General features: G+C 45.6%; 1 protein-coding gene across 1 annotated transcript; it reads right to left on the bottom strand.

Annotated features, from left to right (window-relative positions):
• Positions 1 to 1,229: 1,229 nt before the first annotated feature.
• Positions 1,230 to 16,289, bottom strand: LOC142258108 (visual pigment-like receptor peropsin). Its single transcript, XM_075330574.1, has 6 exons — positions 16,181 to 16,289; positions 13,512 to 13,702; positions 10,986 to 11,085; positions 7,493 to 7,597; positions 4,254 to 4,477; positions 1,230 to 1,607 (listed from the first exon to the last, which is right to left on the bottom strand). The coding sequence occupies exons 1-6, from the start codon at positions 16,287 to 16,289 to the stop codon at positions 1,230 to 1,232; spliced, it is 1,107 nt and encodes a 368-aa protein (XP_075186689.1).
• Positions 16,290 to 16,876: the final 587 nt, after the last annotated feature.

Here is a 16,876-nt window from a genome sequence, read left to right as displayed (position 1 = left end):
GAGCCAGGAAATAAGAACTATCTCTGGCAGAAGTCAGCAGACAAGAGGGGAACTAAGAAGGGTGTGGTGTCTTCCCATTGGCTGTAGCTGAACGCTGGCAACTTCAGCTGGAAGACACACGCCACCCACAGTGAGCCAGTGGTACTGCAGATCCCAAGATAACCCAGCCCAGTGGATGATCTGAGCCTGCACCCACCGGTGCCGCTGGCATCGACTCCTCTCCCATCACCAGCACCATCCACGGCAGGAACACGGCGTCGCCTGGTGATCGGAGCAGAAGTCACTGGAGTGGACTCCGGTGGTGACGTAACAAAGACCATATCAGATATTGATGGCTTATCCTTAGGATAGGCCATCAATGAAAACGTCGTAGACGACCACTTTAACAAACAGCAGTGTCAAATAGCAGCTATCATGCAGGAAAAACAAGCTCATCCATAGACAGACTATCTATTTAGAGTCATTTAATGCTTCATTGCTGCTCATCATGTCAGCATAAAAATTAGCACTAAATAAAAAAGGGGATTTAAAGAGAACCAACCAGCAGGATTTTCATATATAAAGTGAAGCCAGTGCTATACTGGGGCTAGCATGTTGGATGGAAGCATAACTTTTATTCTGAGATTGGATGTTTTAGTTTAGAAATATGTGCAAGTAAAGTTCCAGTAATGCACTGCTATTTGATTGACAGATGCAACAGGAAGGGAATATGTGTTTCGGGTCTTGCTGTCTATTCTCTCCCCTGTCTGTCTGCTTTTGCCAGAAGTAACGTCTATGATAGCAACAGGAGGAGGAAGACCAGGCAGGCAGACAGGGGCAGAGATAGATAGTAAGACCCGACCCACATATTCCCTTCTTGTTGCACCTGTCAATCAAATAGGAGTGCATTGCTGGAACTTTACTTACAAATATTTCTAAACTAAAATATCCAATCTCAGAACAAAAGGTATGGTGACATTCGACATCCTAGCGCCAGTATAGCACTGGCTTTACTTTATACATGAAAATCCTGCTGGTTGGTTCCCTTTAAAAAAAAATGGCATATCACAGGAGGAGTGATAATAAAATAAGAGCAGAAACTGGATAGGTTTGACCTGGTGAGAGATAATGTTTAATTCTTACGATTAGTGGGAGCCTCAAAAGTCTCCTATTAAACATAACACGATGTCATACTCTATCAATATGACATCACATGCCTTACCCCTTGAAAACATTTTTTTAATATTTTTTCATTTACTGATAACTGTAATATCCAACTGATGTGATGAAGAACTACTAGTCATCATGGTATTTTCTGTCCCGTTACTGCTATGACTGCAGTCATTTGGCGGTCTCATATTGACTTCATAGTGTTTTTCTGGTTCTTCAGAATCTATAGGCAGATCTTTCTTTTCTTGTGTGCAGTAAAGCAAGGCACGGAGCTCATGTCGAAACTTTGGACTAAGACCCAAGTATATAATCGGATTATAGAAACTTGCAGACTTGGCAAAGAGTGTGGCTACAAGTGTAGTAAGGAGTGGTACTTGAAAACCACAAGCTGACCACATAGATAGTACCGCATATGGAGACCATGCTAGCACAAATGCAGTGCAGATAACAAACGACACCTATGAAGTAGAAGGAATACAAAATGTAGGTTAGTTTGAAGGGAAAAAGACAATCAATCACTCATATACAGTGTGTCCACCCATATCCTGTCGACCGACATTAATTTGAGAACGGCGGCAGCTATAGGCATAGAAGTGGTGTCTAGGTATAGTAAAGTAGCCATGCGCTACGCAATGAAACCACCTATAGCGCCACCTGGTGGAAAACAACGGAGTTAGTATCTTTACCTTCTCACTCCCCTGTTTCCTGTGACTATTGTGTATGAATGTATGTATGTGCGTCTGTATGTGTGTGTGTGTGTCTCCGTATGTGTGTATCTGTGTGTGTGTGTGTGTAAACATATGTGTGTGTATATGTGGGGATATTTCCATGCCTGATTGTGTTTTTCTATTTAAATGTATATACTGTATATCAGCCTTTTTTGGGTCTGAGTGTAAACAGATTATGGGGAAGCAACAGCACCAAGAAAGGTGACTCAGTGGTAATTTAAACAAGGATTTATTTAGCTACTACAGTTGAATGTGGTGCCTAAAACACCCTATCACAAAATAAAACTGACAGTAGAATAATAGTGAAATGATGGAATTGTTCAAGCTCTGGAATAAAACTGATGGAATTGAATTGCAAAGTAACATATTGTACATTTACTATTTACAACTCCCTGAATGTTAAGTTTCACTAGCATGCTATCATTCAAATATTTCTCAAACCTAATGGTTTAACTAAAGCTGGTGTCACACATAACGACGACGACAACGACGTCGCTGCTACGTCACCATTTTCTGTGACGTTGCAGCGACGTCCCGTCGCTGTCGCTGTGTGTGACATCCAGCAACGACCTGGCCCCTGCTGTGAGGTCGCCGGTCGTTGCTGAATGTCCAGCTTCATTTTTTGGTCGTCACTCTCCCGCTGTGACACACACATCGCTGTGTGTGACAGCGAGAGAGCGACGAAATGAAGCGATCAGGAGCCGGCACTGGCAGCTGCGGTAAGCTGTAACCAGCGTAAACATCGGGTAACCAAGGGAAGACCTTTCCCTGGTTACCCGATGTTTACGCTGGTTACCAGCCTCCGCTCTTGCTGCCAGTGCCGGCTCCTGCACTGTGACATGTGGCTGCAGTACACATCGGGTAATTAACCCGATGTGTACTGTAGCAAGGAGAGCAAGGAGCCAGCGCTAAGCAGTGCGCGCGGCTCCTTGCTCTCTGCACTGTGACATGTAGCTGCAGTACACATCGGGTTAATTAACCCGATGTGTACTGTACCTAGGAGAGCAAGGAGCCAGCGCTAAGCGCGGCTCCCTGCTCTCTGCACATGTAGCACAGCGACGTTATGATCGCTGCTTCTGCTGTTTGACAGCTAAGCAGCGATCATAACAGCGACTTACAAGGTCGCTGTTACGTCACCGAAAATGGTGACGTAACAGCGACGTCGTTGTCGCTGTCGCTTAGTGTGACACCAGCTTAAGGTACATCACCGTCTGTCTTGTGTTCGCCAGTATCGTCAGTCCATCACTTTAACTCCGTTAAGCATTACACACACTCGAACAGGGTTTAGTGACTCCTACCACTAGGCCCAAGTCTTACTTGATGAGTAGCTTCACAAGTTTGGGATGGTCGCTGCCTTTGTTCTCTGAAGCGTAGCCCCAGTCCCTTAGTGGTATCGTATGTCTGTTTAAGAGCAATGGCTCATTAAGATGGCACCTCTTCAGTAGTCTTTGCTTTATCTTTGCTGTTTGGTATTTCCATCAGCCCAGGTTATGATGTTCCTTTCGGAATCTGGTCATGATGTTCCTTTCAGATCAGATCATATTGTTCCCTTCAAATCAGGTCACAATGTTCCCTTCTCTTGGCTCCGGTGGAACTGCAGTAACTGAAACTGAGGTCTTCCCCGGGATCTGACTGCACTCGGACCTGTCTATGACCTTCCTTTTGGTCCCGCCAGGCCTTTTATATTAGCATTTGTGTTGAGCGAGTAGTTGACTATTCGTACTCGCTATGCTGTTAGCGAGTACTGTCCACCACTCGCATGTACTTTACGAATAGCGGACGCAATGTAAGTCAATGGGAAATACTTGCTAAGTAGTGAGTAACCTGAAAGCAGTACTTTTCGTGCAAGTAGCAAATAGTACGGCTTTTGGGTTATTCGCTACTTTGCAAATATTTCCCATTGAATTGCATTATGCCCGCTACTCGTAACGAATATGCGAGTAGCGCACAGTACTCACTAATGCATAGCAAGTACGAATAGTCAACTACTCGCTCAACACTATTTAGCATCTGTGCCACAACTGTCACCTGACCTGGCATCCCCCTTCTTCTCTACCCTTGGGGGAACAAGGACTTTGCTTCTCGGTTCCTCCTACTGGCCTTCTCTCCACTCTTCTACTGTTCTTATTAGGTTCAGCCAGCAGATGGCGATATTTACTTGCCCTGACTTCTGCATCTCCTTACATGTATATACAGATGCTTATTTTAATTTGTGTGTATACATAGATTTATATATGTATGTACAAGTATGATTTTGTAATTACACAATTATTGGCAAAGTGTGGCAATATACTCGTATTAGTATTATTCGAAGTCTTTATATGCTGTCAATATTTGATCAGCGTTAAATGTATAGACAGTGTATTTCGTTATTACCCTTGTTATGTCTCTTTCCATCACGATTTGTCGTCGACTGATGTCCGCACCACGTGAACATTTGTGGCTTTGGTGAACAGCCCTGATGATTGACACATAGCAGAAGATCATTACAATTACTGGAATGAAGAAGCCCGAAAGGAAGACACCGATGACATAAACCTTGTATGGTGGGGAACTTGTAGCAAGAGACCAATCTATTTCACAGGTTCCATACTTGCTTTCTGTAGGAATAGTTTTAAAAGAAAATAGACTAAGAATGATTGATGCTAGATGTTTACATCTTTATGGTTATGTTGTGTCCTCTGATATGTAAAGTGACTCTTTATGATTTTAGAGTTTCAAGACCTCGGATATGTTAGTCCTGGAAGTGATGATCAGGCCCCACAGAGCCTCCAAGATGTTGAAAACTTTAAAAAAAACTTTGCGTAACTGCAATTACTTGGGATGCTCTTTTGAAGACAACATGAGTTGACACCAAATATTGCTTTGATTTGTTTCGCCCGGGGACCAGGGGTACTCAGATCCGGGCCACAGAGTCACTTCTGTGGGTATCACGATGGCGTGACCCGGTCTGTGATCCCAGGCTCCACAGTAAAAGGGGATTTAGTAAGGGGAATTGTTATAGTTCGTGACGCCACCCACGGTTGTGGTGATGGCACCACCGCTGCTCAGTGTGGGGGTCCCGGGGATGGTATGGAGCAGCTAGATGTTATTTCTCCCCTCCGTGGGTAGGGGGTTGGTAGTCCCGGGGCCCGGTGATGGGGTAAGCAGGGAGCAGGGCGCAGTGCTGCAGTGCGATGCCCGAGGGCACGGGTGTACTCACAAGAAAGTCACACGGAGTCACTGGTGAACTAAGAATTGCCGGTGTCCGCAGCCCTTGGTACGGGGGTGTTAGAGTCCCACACACGGTGCAGCAGCCCTTGTTGTTCTTCCCTGCAGCCAAGTGCCTTTCTCTCCTCTCTCTTCCACTTTCTCCTCAGCCGGGGACGGGGAATCTACTCCCCTGTAGTGATCCGGGTACCCAGGTACCGAGGGGCCACCGCCCAGCTCCGGCTACCTGTTCTGGCCCCTTCCTCACTACGGCCTGCCCCGGCCCTCTTGGAGAACGCTTCACTCCCAGCCGGGAGCTGAACTCCAGACCTCTGTTCTCTCTGACCTCTCCACACTCTCTGCACCAGCCCCTCCCCTCTGCTTTTCCCTTACACTGGGGGCTGTGCTTTGTCATGCTGCACCGGTGTGAGATCAGATTACCAAGGAGGATTAACTCTTTATGTGACAACCTGGCTGTGCCAGGGCGTCACACACCCCCTTGGTAAAACACGGCCCGTCCTCGGGCCGGCTAGGCACCGACATTTTATTAAACTGGAAAAGATAAAACATCAAACACAAGCATGTTCAATCCTCCCACAACGGGATGCACATTACTTTAACGTTGCAATAACAGTCAAACACTTTTAATAATAACTGTGTAACGGGTCCTTTAGTCACCCACCCAAACAACCTAGCCTTGGTGCTGCCCCTAAAACCCAGGCAGCACCCCTTGACCCCAGTCCAGAAACGGTTCCAGGTTGGTCAACGGGACCGGTACTTCGCTGCCGTTGCGGCCGGGCGGACTGCCGGAGCCGACGTCATCTCCATCGCGGCCGGGCGGACTGCCGGGGCCGGTGGCAGGGTGGTGACAAAGGTGAGGCCTGGGGACCCCAGGTCTGGGTCCTCCCCAACAGGCGCTGCGGGCTCCGCTACCGGTAACAGGGGTAACGGCTCGGTGCATCGCTGCGGCGGCCTCTTCCAGGAACCAAATGCTGGCAGAGTCCTGGCGTCCCTGCTTCCACAGTCTTTGTTACATAAGCTGCAGTTCCTTCTTTCTGCTCCCCTTGGTACTCGGGAGCAGTCCTTCCAGCAACTTTTAAAGTTTCCCTTTCGCTTCCGGTCCTCCGGAGCTTCACTTCCGCCCGCGTTCTCGGGGGGGGCGGAGCCTCTTTTTCGCGCCCAACGCTTGGGGAAGAAGGTGCTGGGCGGGAGATTTTCGCGCCCAAAATGGCGGCAAAGATGGTGACTTTAAGATTTTTGCAGCGGATCACCGCTGACAGTCCAGAATAAGGCGCACTTCCTCCAGGTAACTGGATGGGTTCGATCCTGTTCGTGACGCCAAATGTTTCGCCCAGGGACCAGGGGTACTCAGATCCGGGCCACAGAGTCACTTCTGTGGGTATCACGATGGCGTGACCCGGTCTGTGATCCCAGGCTCCACAGTAAAAGGGGATTTAGTAAGGGGAATTGTTATAGTTCGTGACGCCACCCACGGTTGTGGTGATGGCACCACCGCTGCTCAGTGTGGGGGTCCCGGGGATGGTATGGAGCAGCTAGATGTTATTTCTCCCCTCCGTGGGTAGGGGGTTGGTAGTCCCGGGGCCCGGTGATGGGGTAAGCAGGGAGCAGGGCGCAGTGCTGCAGTGCGATGCCCGAGGGCACGGGTGTACTCACAAGAAAGTCACACGGAGTCACTGGTGAACTAAGAATTGCCGGTGTCCGCAGCCCTTGGTACGGGGGTGTTAGAGTCCCACACACGGTGCAGCAGCCCTTGTTGTTCTTCCCTGCAGCCAAGTGCCTTTCTCTCCTCTCTCTTCCACTTTCTCCTCAGCCGGGGACGGGGAATCTACTCCCCTGTAGTGATCCGGGTACCCAGGTACCGAGGGGCCACCGCCCAGCTCCGGCTACCTGTTCTGGCCCCTTCCTCACTACGGCCTGCCCCGGCCCTCTTGGAGAACGCTTCACTCCCAGCCGGGAGCTGAACTCCAGACCTCTGTTCTCTCTGACCTCTCCACACTCTCTGCACCAGCCCCTCCCCTCTGCTTTTCCCTTACACTGGGGGCTGCGCTTTGTCATGCTGCACCGGTGTGAGATCAGATTACCAAGGAGGATTAACTCTTTATGTGACAACCTGGCTGTGCCAGGGCGTCACAGATTCATATGTATCTTCTGTATAAAAATAAACTATTAACACTTCTATTTTTTAAAGCATTCTTACTTATTTGATCAACATTACGGTGCAGGGCATTCAGATACAAAATCTGTGCCCCTCGGAGGCGTCTTCTGCCCCACTTAGTACCCAGTAAATGGTCATCAGGCCTAATTTTTCTATTATACATATGTGTGTCTTGTCTATATCTAGCAATTCACTTTATTTCAACTAGCTAATACAGTGCCAAAATCTATTTTTCGTTTTATTGAGATACCTATAAAGCTGCCCCAGCCCAAAACTGGGGATCCAGACCAGATGATAGCAGAGATCCAGATGATCAGAATGACCATGGAAATGTAGTCTTTATTCACCCTGTGAGCTAAGAAATAGAAATATTAAACATGGACTCTCAATCAGGACAACGTTTTTTGTTTGCTCCTTTTATAGTGCAGTTTGTGTCTGGGGTTTCCTTTTGGGAGGATTTTTCCCAATGGAAAACTCATTTGAATACAATTAATGAAGGCATACTAGGCCATTAGTGTAACAGGTTCATCACATAAAGCACCATTACAGCATTTTTTTTTTAATTTTTTTTTAAATTTCACCCCTGGAGTGGTGATTTAATGATTTAAAGAGGACCAACCACCAGGATTGTCCTATATAACCTAAAGCCAGTGCTATACTGGCACTACCATGCTGATTCTATACATACCTTTAGTTGTGAGATCGGATGTATATTTTCTGAAATATAGGCAAGTAAAATTCATGAAATGCACTGTTATTTGATGAGAAGTGCAACAGAGTATCTAATAGGTGGGTTGGGTTTTGCTTGTTCTTCCTGCCAATGTCATAGACCATTACTAAGCTCGGGCTTAATCACAGCTATGAATTTTTGACAATTCACAGCTGTAATTAACTCCTTATATTACCCTGATTGTCACTGCACCAGGCCAATCTGGATGAGCAAGGTAAAGTGACAGAATTAGTGCACCTAATAGAGGTGCCAATTTTGTGGTGACTGTGGGCTGCTAATTTTTGGCTGGGTAGGATCCAATAAAATTGAACTTGGGCCTGCCTAGCCTGAGAATACCAGCCCCCAGCTGTCCATTTTATCTTGGCTAGGTATTTTAAGTTGCTTATTTAAATAATTAGAAAAAAATCACAGTGTCCCTCGTATTTTGATACACAGCCAAGGTAATGCACAATGTTGGGGGCTGTAGCCTGTATTGATCTGATTTAGCTGCGCTAGGTATGAAAATATGGTGGATCCAATGCTATTTTTTCCAATTATTTATTTATTTTTAAACTCCACTTCGGGGACCCAGACAGCTAGTGTGAGGGCAACCAATCACAATCAAGGCACAGAGGGTGGGTGAAGCAGGACTGGAACCTATGACAGGCACTGTTACAGAGGGTGTGCGGGGGAAGCAGTGTACATTCATGAATGATCAGACCAGGAAGCAGTGTGACAGCTGCGGGGAACTGTAAGTATAATTCTCCTGCATTAATCCCAGTAATACTGTGACAACATTATTCCCAGAAACCAACTGTGAGTCAGAAATGCATCCAGGCATCTTCCCTATTCTGTTCCCATTCTGTTTCGGCACTTTTCCATCCATTGCAGCATTTTTACAGTCCTCCCAGACCTACTTCCAAAGTCCTCCAGAAAATTATTCCCATTCACTTGCATTAGGTCTGTTGTTTGTTACAATACACAAATAATAGAAATTTATCGGCACGAAGACTCCGAACCCGAATATTTGACCAATCGCGCATCTCTACTGTTTGATATAGTAATGCTGTTCTAAATGTTGCTTTATGCTTATGCGCTGATAAAGCGCTTTGTTATATTAACAAAGCAACTTTGAAATAAACAGATAAACGAAAAAAAAAAAGTGAAGATGCCCAAGGGTAAAGGGGGCTTTACACGCTACGACATCGCTAATGCGAACTCGTTGGGGTCACGGAATTGGTGACGCACATCCGGCCGCATTAGCGATCCCGTTGCGTGTGACACCGATGAGCGATTTTGCATCGTTGCAAAAACGTGCAAAATCGGTCATCGGTGACATGGGGATCCATTCTCAAATATCGTTACTGCAGCAGTAACGAAGTTGTTCCTCGTTCCTGCGGCAGCACACATCGCTCCGTGTGACGCCGCAGGAACGAGGAAGCTCCCAACCTGCCTCCCGGCCACAATGCGGAAGGAAGGAGGTGGGCGGGATGTTACGTCCCGCTCATCTCCGCCCCTTTGCTGCTATTGGGCGGCGGTTCAGTGACGCTGCTGTGACGTCGCTGTGACGCCACACGGACCACCCCCTTAGAAAGGAGGCGTTTCGCCGGTCACAGCGACGTCGCCGGACTGGTAAGTATGTGTGACGGGTCTGGGCGATGTTGTGCGCCATGGGCAGTGATTTGCCCGTGTCGCACAACAGATAGGGGCGGGTACCCACACTAGCGATATCGGTACCGATATCGCAGTGTGTAAAGCCCGCTTAAGTGTAAGACCTGGGGCAGGGGACTTAGATTTAAAGCACCACTCCAGACCTGAAAACAAAATGCTAGAGTGCTGCTTTAAAAAAAATGTTAAATGAGGTAAGGTAAAGAGCTAATGTTGAATTAGTGTTAATGGGTGCCTTTTAGTTGATGCCATTTGGTAGCATCCATCACCCATAGGCTACCATATTACAATGAATTCTGCATTTTTTTTTACTGGACATCTCTGGCTTCAAATAGGTTGCCGGACAGCACTATCTTATACAGCCAAAAAACTAAAACAATTGCCGTATTTTTTGGATTATAAGATGCACTTTTCCTCCCAAACGTTTGTGAGGAAAATGAGGGGTGCGTCTTAAAATCCGAATGTAGCTTACTGGGTAGTGGTAAAGAGGGCTCAAAGGAGGCAGGGGTAATGGTATGCAGCGTGCTGCCGATGCTGCTCTTTGCGGCGTTGTTCTGTGCCTCAGGCAGCGCGACTCTGCTCGGCTCTGTGCAGCAGGGCTCTGATCTGTGTGAGGCTGCTCTGCATGGGGCCTCTCTGCTCTGGGTGGGGATGCTCTGCTCTGTGCAGGGCTGCTCTTCTCTACACGGGGCTGCTCTGTGCAGTGGGTGGTCATTCTGAAGATGTCAGTGGTTGGCGGTTAGGGCTTCAAATAATGGCGCCTAGAGTCAGTGCGTGCACAGATGGAGCTCTTGGCTCAAGCTCTCATCTACGCAATCGCCAAATCTGGCCGCCATTATTTGAAGCCCTCACCTCCGACAACCTACATCTTCAGAATGGCCGGTGCCTCATTGCCCCCCACACAGAGCGGAGCCGCGTCACCAGCCCCGCACAGAGCAGCACCCGCAGTGAATATTAGGGGCCCCTTCTGTACCACTCGCAGCATCGCAGTACTCCAGTACCTCCCATGCCTCCTGTGACCCCTGCTCCACTGCTGCACCTGCTCCCTGGTAAGACACCATCGGATTATAAAACGGACCCCATAGGTTTTTTTAGCTTTTTTTTTCTCCAAATTTGAGGTGCGTCTTATAAAGCAAAAAATACAGTATATCTGTTCTAACCATCCAGAGGCAAAAAAGGTGCTCTGATAAATTAATATATGTATGCATCCAGCAGTATCAAAAGAGCCCTTTCTATGTTCCAGATTCCAAATACCTTCAAAAAACCCTAATATGTTCTCATAAAAATATTAAAACTTTCAAATATTTTACATCTAGGTAGACATGAGGTAAGTGAGGCACCTGCACCTCCAGCATTAATACTATACCCTGATGGGGCCGGCATCCCTTCAGATAGCGAAGAAGGCTGATCGCAGTAAGAGTGTTAATGCTTATCAGGCCAAAGAGGAGGATCAGAAAGCCATCCACCTAATAAGGTTAAAAAGATAATCAGGACATATTGCAGATTGAAGCAAAGTTCATTTACTTGATTTATCTTCTAGTAATACTATATTCTTTTCACCTAGACGGAAATATACACTATCACTGACATCCACAAACACTCACATCCTTCCCACAATGGTAACTGAAATTTTTAACATGCACCAATCACCAGGATTTTCCTATACAACCTAAAGCCAGTGCTATACTGGCACTATCATGCTGATTCTATACATACCTTTAGGTGTCAGCTCGGATGTATAGTTTTTGAAACACAGGCAAGTAAAGTTTGTAAAATGATTGATTGGCAGCAGCTGCCGATCAGCTAATAGCTGGGGTGGGTATTTATAGTGATTCCCGCCCCCTGCCTGTCCGTCCTCCTCCTGTTATTTATGCTAATTCTATTATAGAATAATTTTACTAAGTGACTAGAAGGACCTGTGCTGATGTCATACCCATGTGACCAGAAGGGGCAGGGCCTCAGCCAACATAGCTGATACCAAGAAGCAACATTATTTTTCTGTTGGCTGAGGCCCCGTCCCTTCTGGTCACAGTCTGAAGAGGGCTTCATCAGAGAAAATAAAGGTACCCCAGTCCTCTGCAGTCCAGTCCTTGTACCTCCTGCACAGTTATTTGCTCTGATGAAGCCTCCTTCAGGCTGTTCTGCAACTTCTCCCAACAATTAAGGAACGATTTGGTGATGAACTGTTTTAAGAAATGTAGCCTCATACCGTATTAGTTTTTAAACTCTAAATAATTCTAATTGTCTGTATTCATTATTATATCTACTGATTTATGTATGTTTTTCTTCTCTGAACAAATAATAGAAGTCTAAAGTGATTTATGCAAAGCTAAGCAATGTACTTTTCTAAAATAGATTGAGGGAAAACCAAATTCCTTATCTGGTAGCCTTGGAAAATATCAAAAATATGCAACGTGTGACTTTTTGTAGCTTTTTCCTTTCTTTGCATGTATTACTATAAAAGTAGATGAAATTTTGGAAGAGGTAGACACTCTTGCCTATTGATCCTTGAAGGTGATTTTGAGCTGTCTCCTCATATATGAGAATAATGTATTCCATGAGAGCAGATGTTTCTGGCTTCCTTGATTGATAAATAAGACATTTTTTTATCATTAACAATGCCTTTTCCATCATGATGATGCTCCATGTCAGAAGGTAAAAGTGATAAGTAATATTGATGAGCGAGCATGCTTGCCTCTGCTCGTTACTCGATTGAGCATCGGGGTTCTCGGGCGCGACTCTATTTCCGAGTATGATGGAAGTCAGTGGGAATCGAGCATTTTTAAACCCTGATGCTCGATCAAGTAACGAGCAGTGGCGAGCATGCTTGCTCATCCCTAATAACTGCTTCAGTGAACAAAACAATTATTACATTTTGGCTCTGTGGCCAGTTTTCCAGGAAACTCCATAGGTCTCTATCCCATTGAGAACTTGTGGTCAATCCTCAAAAAATGGGTGGACAAGTAAATCCACAGAAATTATGATAATGTGATGCCGAGCACCTAGGAGTAATGAGATGCTAGACCATTAGGAGTTGCTAGATACCCTAGTGGAGGAAATCTCCAGGAAGTTGAACAAGCCAGGGGTCAGGAGCCAGGAGATCACGTCAGTAACAGAAGGAGAGAGAGAAGGCGAAGTCGGTGTGCAAGCCGAAGTCAGTAAACCAGGAAGTCACGTAAAGTACCAGACAGAGAGCAGAGCCGGGGTCAGAATACAAGCCGAGGTCAGTAGCCAAGAAAACTATTCAGGTGCAGGGGAGAGAGTGGAGCCGGGGGTCAGGAACTAGCCAAAGGCCAGGGAGGCAGGGAGTCAAGATGTAGTACGGGAGGTGACGGATTAGGGTGCGAGGAACTAGAAAGTAGGACAAGATCAGGACAGTCACTTACGACAATCCCTGGCGGCGTTCCAGGTGGACTGGCTCCCGGATAAAGCAAGCCATATCCCAGAACGAGGCTTCAAAGAACAGACTCCTCCCACACCACACAGGGCTAGACTAGGAACAATGAATTCACTGGAGGAAAAGATGAGACCCAGAACGGTCTCTGCAGGACAGCAGAGGAGCACTCAGAATCATGACAGGTAAGCTCCAATAATGGAGTAGACAAGAATGGGCTGTTCTCTGTGAGGATTTGGCACAGAAGCCAATTTCCAGCAGCCAGGGAAAATTGTAGAAGTGTTGAAAAATATAAGGGTCAACACTGGAAAAATTGAGTCTTTCCATAAACTTGATGTAACCATTGAAACATGAACTGAAGCAGAAAACTTGGTGAAAATCAAAATTTGTGCCAGTCTCAAAACGTTTGACCAGGACTGAAGAAATGAGAATTATATGCCAGGATAAGTGAAACTATTTGGTAAATTCATACGCAAAAGCATATACACATCCCCTTACATTGCATGTCCAGAACACATCTTTTCTGAGTCCATGAAACAGCTCCACAATTCCTCGAGAGTAACCGAAAATGGAGATTCCAGCATCAGATACAGCGAGATTAAACATCAGTAGATCCTGGGAGTCTAAAGATGTCCTGCGCCTACACAGAATGCAGATTACAGCTCCATTTCCCAGCCACGAGAACCAGCCTGCAGAAGGCAGAATTAATCCTAGACGCAGCATCTTTATGTCTATTTGTGAAGATTCATCATTTATTGTAAGAAAGTTATAGCTATTTTAACATCCTCTATATCCAAAATTGACTTTATGATATTTTCTAAGAGCGTAAAACTTTATTGAAGGATCAGCTCAAAGACTGTTTTTTTCAGGTATGTTCTACCTTACAGCAGTGTTCTGTTTGTATTTTCACAACTGGAATGGAGCTTTAAAGGGAACCTGTCACCTGATTTGGTAACTACAAGCAACGGCCTTCACCACTGAGCTCTTATACCCAGCATTCTAGAATACTGTATATAGGTGACCAGGCCGCTCTGTATAACGTAAAAAACACTTTTATAATACCCACCTAGGGGGCGGTTCGGTCCGATGGACGTTGTTGCTCTTCGGCCTGGTGCCTCCTCTCTCCGATCTGGTGCCTCCTCTCTCCGGTAAAGTGACTCCTCTCTACGGTCTGGTGCCTCCTCTCTACGATCTGGTGCCTCCTCTCTCTGATCCGGCGCCCCCTCTCTGCTGTGATCTCCGTCGTCTTTCTACCCAGCCAAGTATGGATGATGCATCTACGTCATCCACACAGGCCGATATTGAGGTCCTGCGCAGGCGCACTTTGATCGGCTTCTCTGAGGGCAGATCAAATTACTGTAATACGCAGGTGTAAGGAAAGGTTAAAGACTGACCGCATATGCGCACTACAATACTATGATCTGCCCTGAGCAGGTCAGATCACAGTGCGCCTGCGTAGGACCTCAATGCCGGCCTATTTGAATGATGTTGACGTATCTTGCACACGGGCCTCAGAAGAAGGAGGAAGGTGATCGCCGGAGAGAAGAGGTGCTGGACCGAAGAAAGGAGGCACCGGATTGGAGATCAGTAACACACATCGGACTGGACCGACCCCTAGGTGAGTATTATAACGGTGTTTGTTGCTTTATACACAGTGGCCTGGACTCTTATATACAGTATTCTGGAATGTTGTATTATAGTCACCAAATTTCTTGACAGGTTCCCTTAAAATCTAAGTTCCCTACCCCTACCATTATATTTCCCTCTGGCTTTTTCACCTTTTTTGACGCCGCTCCGGTCCCCAAGTTCCATCTTGTCCCCGGAACTTCTGACTGGCAAATGGTCAGAAGTTACACTCAAGCGCTCAGTACAACTCTGTGAGAGCCAGAATGATGTCAGAACGAGGCTCTCATAGACTTGTATTTAGTTGTGACCTCCGTTGCGCTTTATGAAACACTGGAGCTGCCGGCAGGTCACAAATCACAGGAGACTGACTGAGCATCACTGAAAACAGATGATGATGGCGGCAGGTGAGTATAAGACAATAGGCAGTGAACTTACATTTAAAGCACCACTCCAGCTCTGTAATAAAAAAAAATGCATGAGTAAAGCTTAAAAATATTTTTTTTTGTGTGTGTTAAAGGGGTTGTCTGGGCAAAATGAAAATTTTATTGTAGACTTTGTAAGTTAAAAAACAACAAACTAAGCGATATTCACCTTCTGATAACTACCGGGATACAGCGCAGGCTGGTCCGTGGTCTGCATTTACACTGCTGGGACCTGTGGTTGGCCGCCGTGGTTGGGTGACTTCCGCAACATGTTATCAGTGACATCACCAATGGCATGCTGTGCAAGTCACCTGAAAATGGCGGCCAGTCATTGCTCCCATCAAGCCAGCTGCAAGGTTGAACGGTGACCAATTCCTGCCGATGTAAACGCAGACCACAGAGCGGCATACACTGCATCTTAGCAAGGAGGCGAGTATGGCTTCATATGTTGTGTATTCATTTTTCCCAGCAAATGGTAAAATTGTAATTTTGCATGGATCAGCATCAGTCTACAACACCACAATCCAGTCCATGATATCTTGCATGCTGTCCTCATTGTTAAAGGGGTTGTCCACCTCTGGAGACATTTTTCTAAACTAAATGCATGTATTTAGGGTTAAAAATATTTTTTTTAAAATTTGGTTTAAATAAACATTATGCACCATTTTATTTTTTACGAACTCTATTTCCTTCCGCGGCCATAAAAAGAAAAAACATTGGATTGTTGGAATGAGATCACTGATGGCCTCTCAGTTAACTCATTCTGTAGCCAACAGCAGTCAGTGCAACACAGAGGCTATGAAAGGCAGATGGGGCAACATTTTTAACAAAACTCAATTTCAAAAATTATTTTCAGCCAAAATACATGCATTTAGGCGAGAGAATTGTTGCCAAAGGTGGATGACTGGTATAGGCTTATTGCCAAGTGTTGTATGAAGCAATTGGACATACAATTGCAACCAGGTGATAGTTTTATGAATGAGACGCATTTTTCTTTTTGCAAAAACAAATGTATCCCTCTAGTTTTAGAAACGAGAACATTTTTCACCCCTATGATATGACCCCAAGTTAAGGTTCTCCGTATTTTCTGAATTTTTGCTATCTACACCCTTGTCTTACCCAGAAGCAGGAGGTATATACCAATCACAGTCTCTCCTTCATCGGACGACCTTACACTGCTGGAAGCGTTGGCCTGTTGAAAGGAGCTGTCTTTCAGGACCACATCCATGATCTCTCCTTATGAGTCTACTACAGGAATACCGGTAGGTGCCATTTGGTCATCGGAGAGGGAGGGGAGTAAATTCTACTTTCCATACCCGACTAATCTTCATTTAATCAAATTAATTGCACATTTGCTTTGCATTAAAAGCTTTTACAGCTTTGACTCAATCCTCTCCTTCATGGAGTCAGTTCCACCAAGTAGATATAGTGACCCCCTTTTCACACCTTAAGTTACATCATAAGCCAAATCTTAATCTTCGAAACGCTCTTAGGCAATTGTTTTCAGCATGGAAAGATAAACTAATTTCCTAAACTCCGCAGTCAGCAGAAAGGGGTGATCCTTGATTGACACCGCAATATACGATCAATAAACAATAGCAAAATTATTAATATCTCCAAAAGTATTTGAATTTTCTCAAGTTCTGTGTTGTGCTGCTTAATCCTCTTGAAATATTTATTTTTTTGTGTTGCTAAAGCCTTTAATAAGATTAGTTTTAGTTATGCAACACTAAAGATGAGCGAATTGAGGCAAATTAAATTCACGTCAAGAGGGACTGTAGCTGATGAGTCTTAGCATTTATAAGGATGTGTAAG

This window comes from Anomaloglossus baeobatrachus, chromosome 12 (genome assembly GCF_048569485.1).
Source record: "Anomaloglossus baeobatrachus isolate aAnoBae1 chromosome 12, aAnoBae1.hap1, whole genome shotgun sequence".
Taxonomy (NCBI): domain Eukaryota; kingdom Metazoa; phylum Chordata; class Amphibia; order Anura; family Aromobatidae; genus Anomaloglossus; species Anomaloglossus baeobatrachus.
Note: the sequence above shows the minus strand (reverse complement) of the source record. Positions and strands in the feature narration are given on the sequence as shown.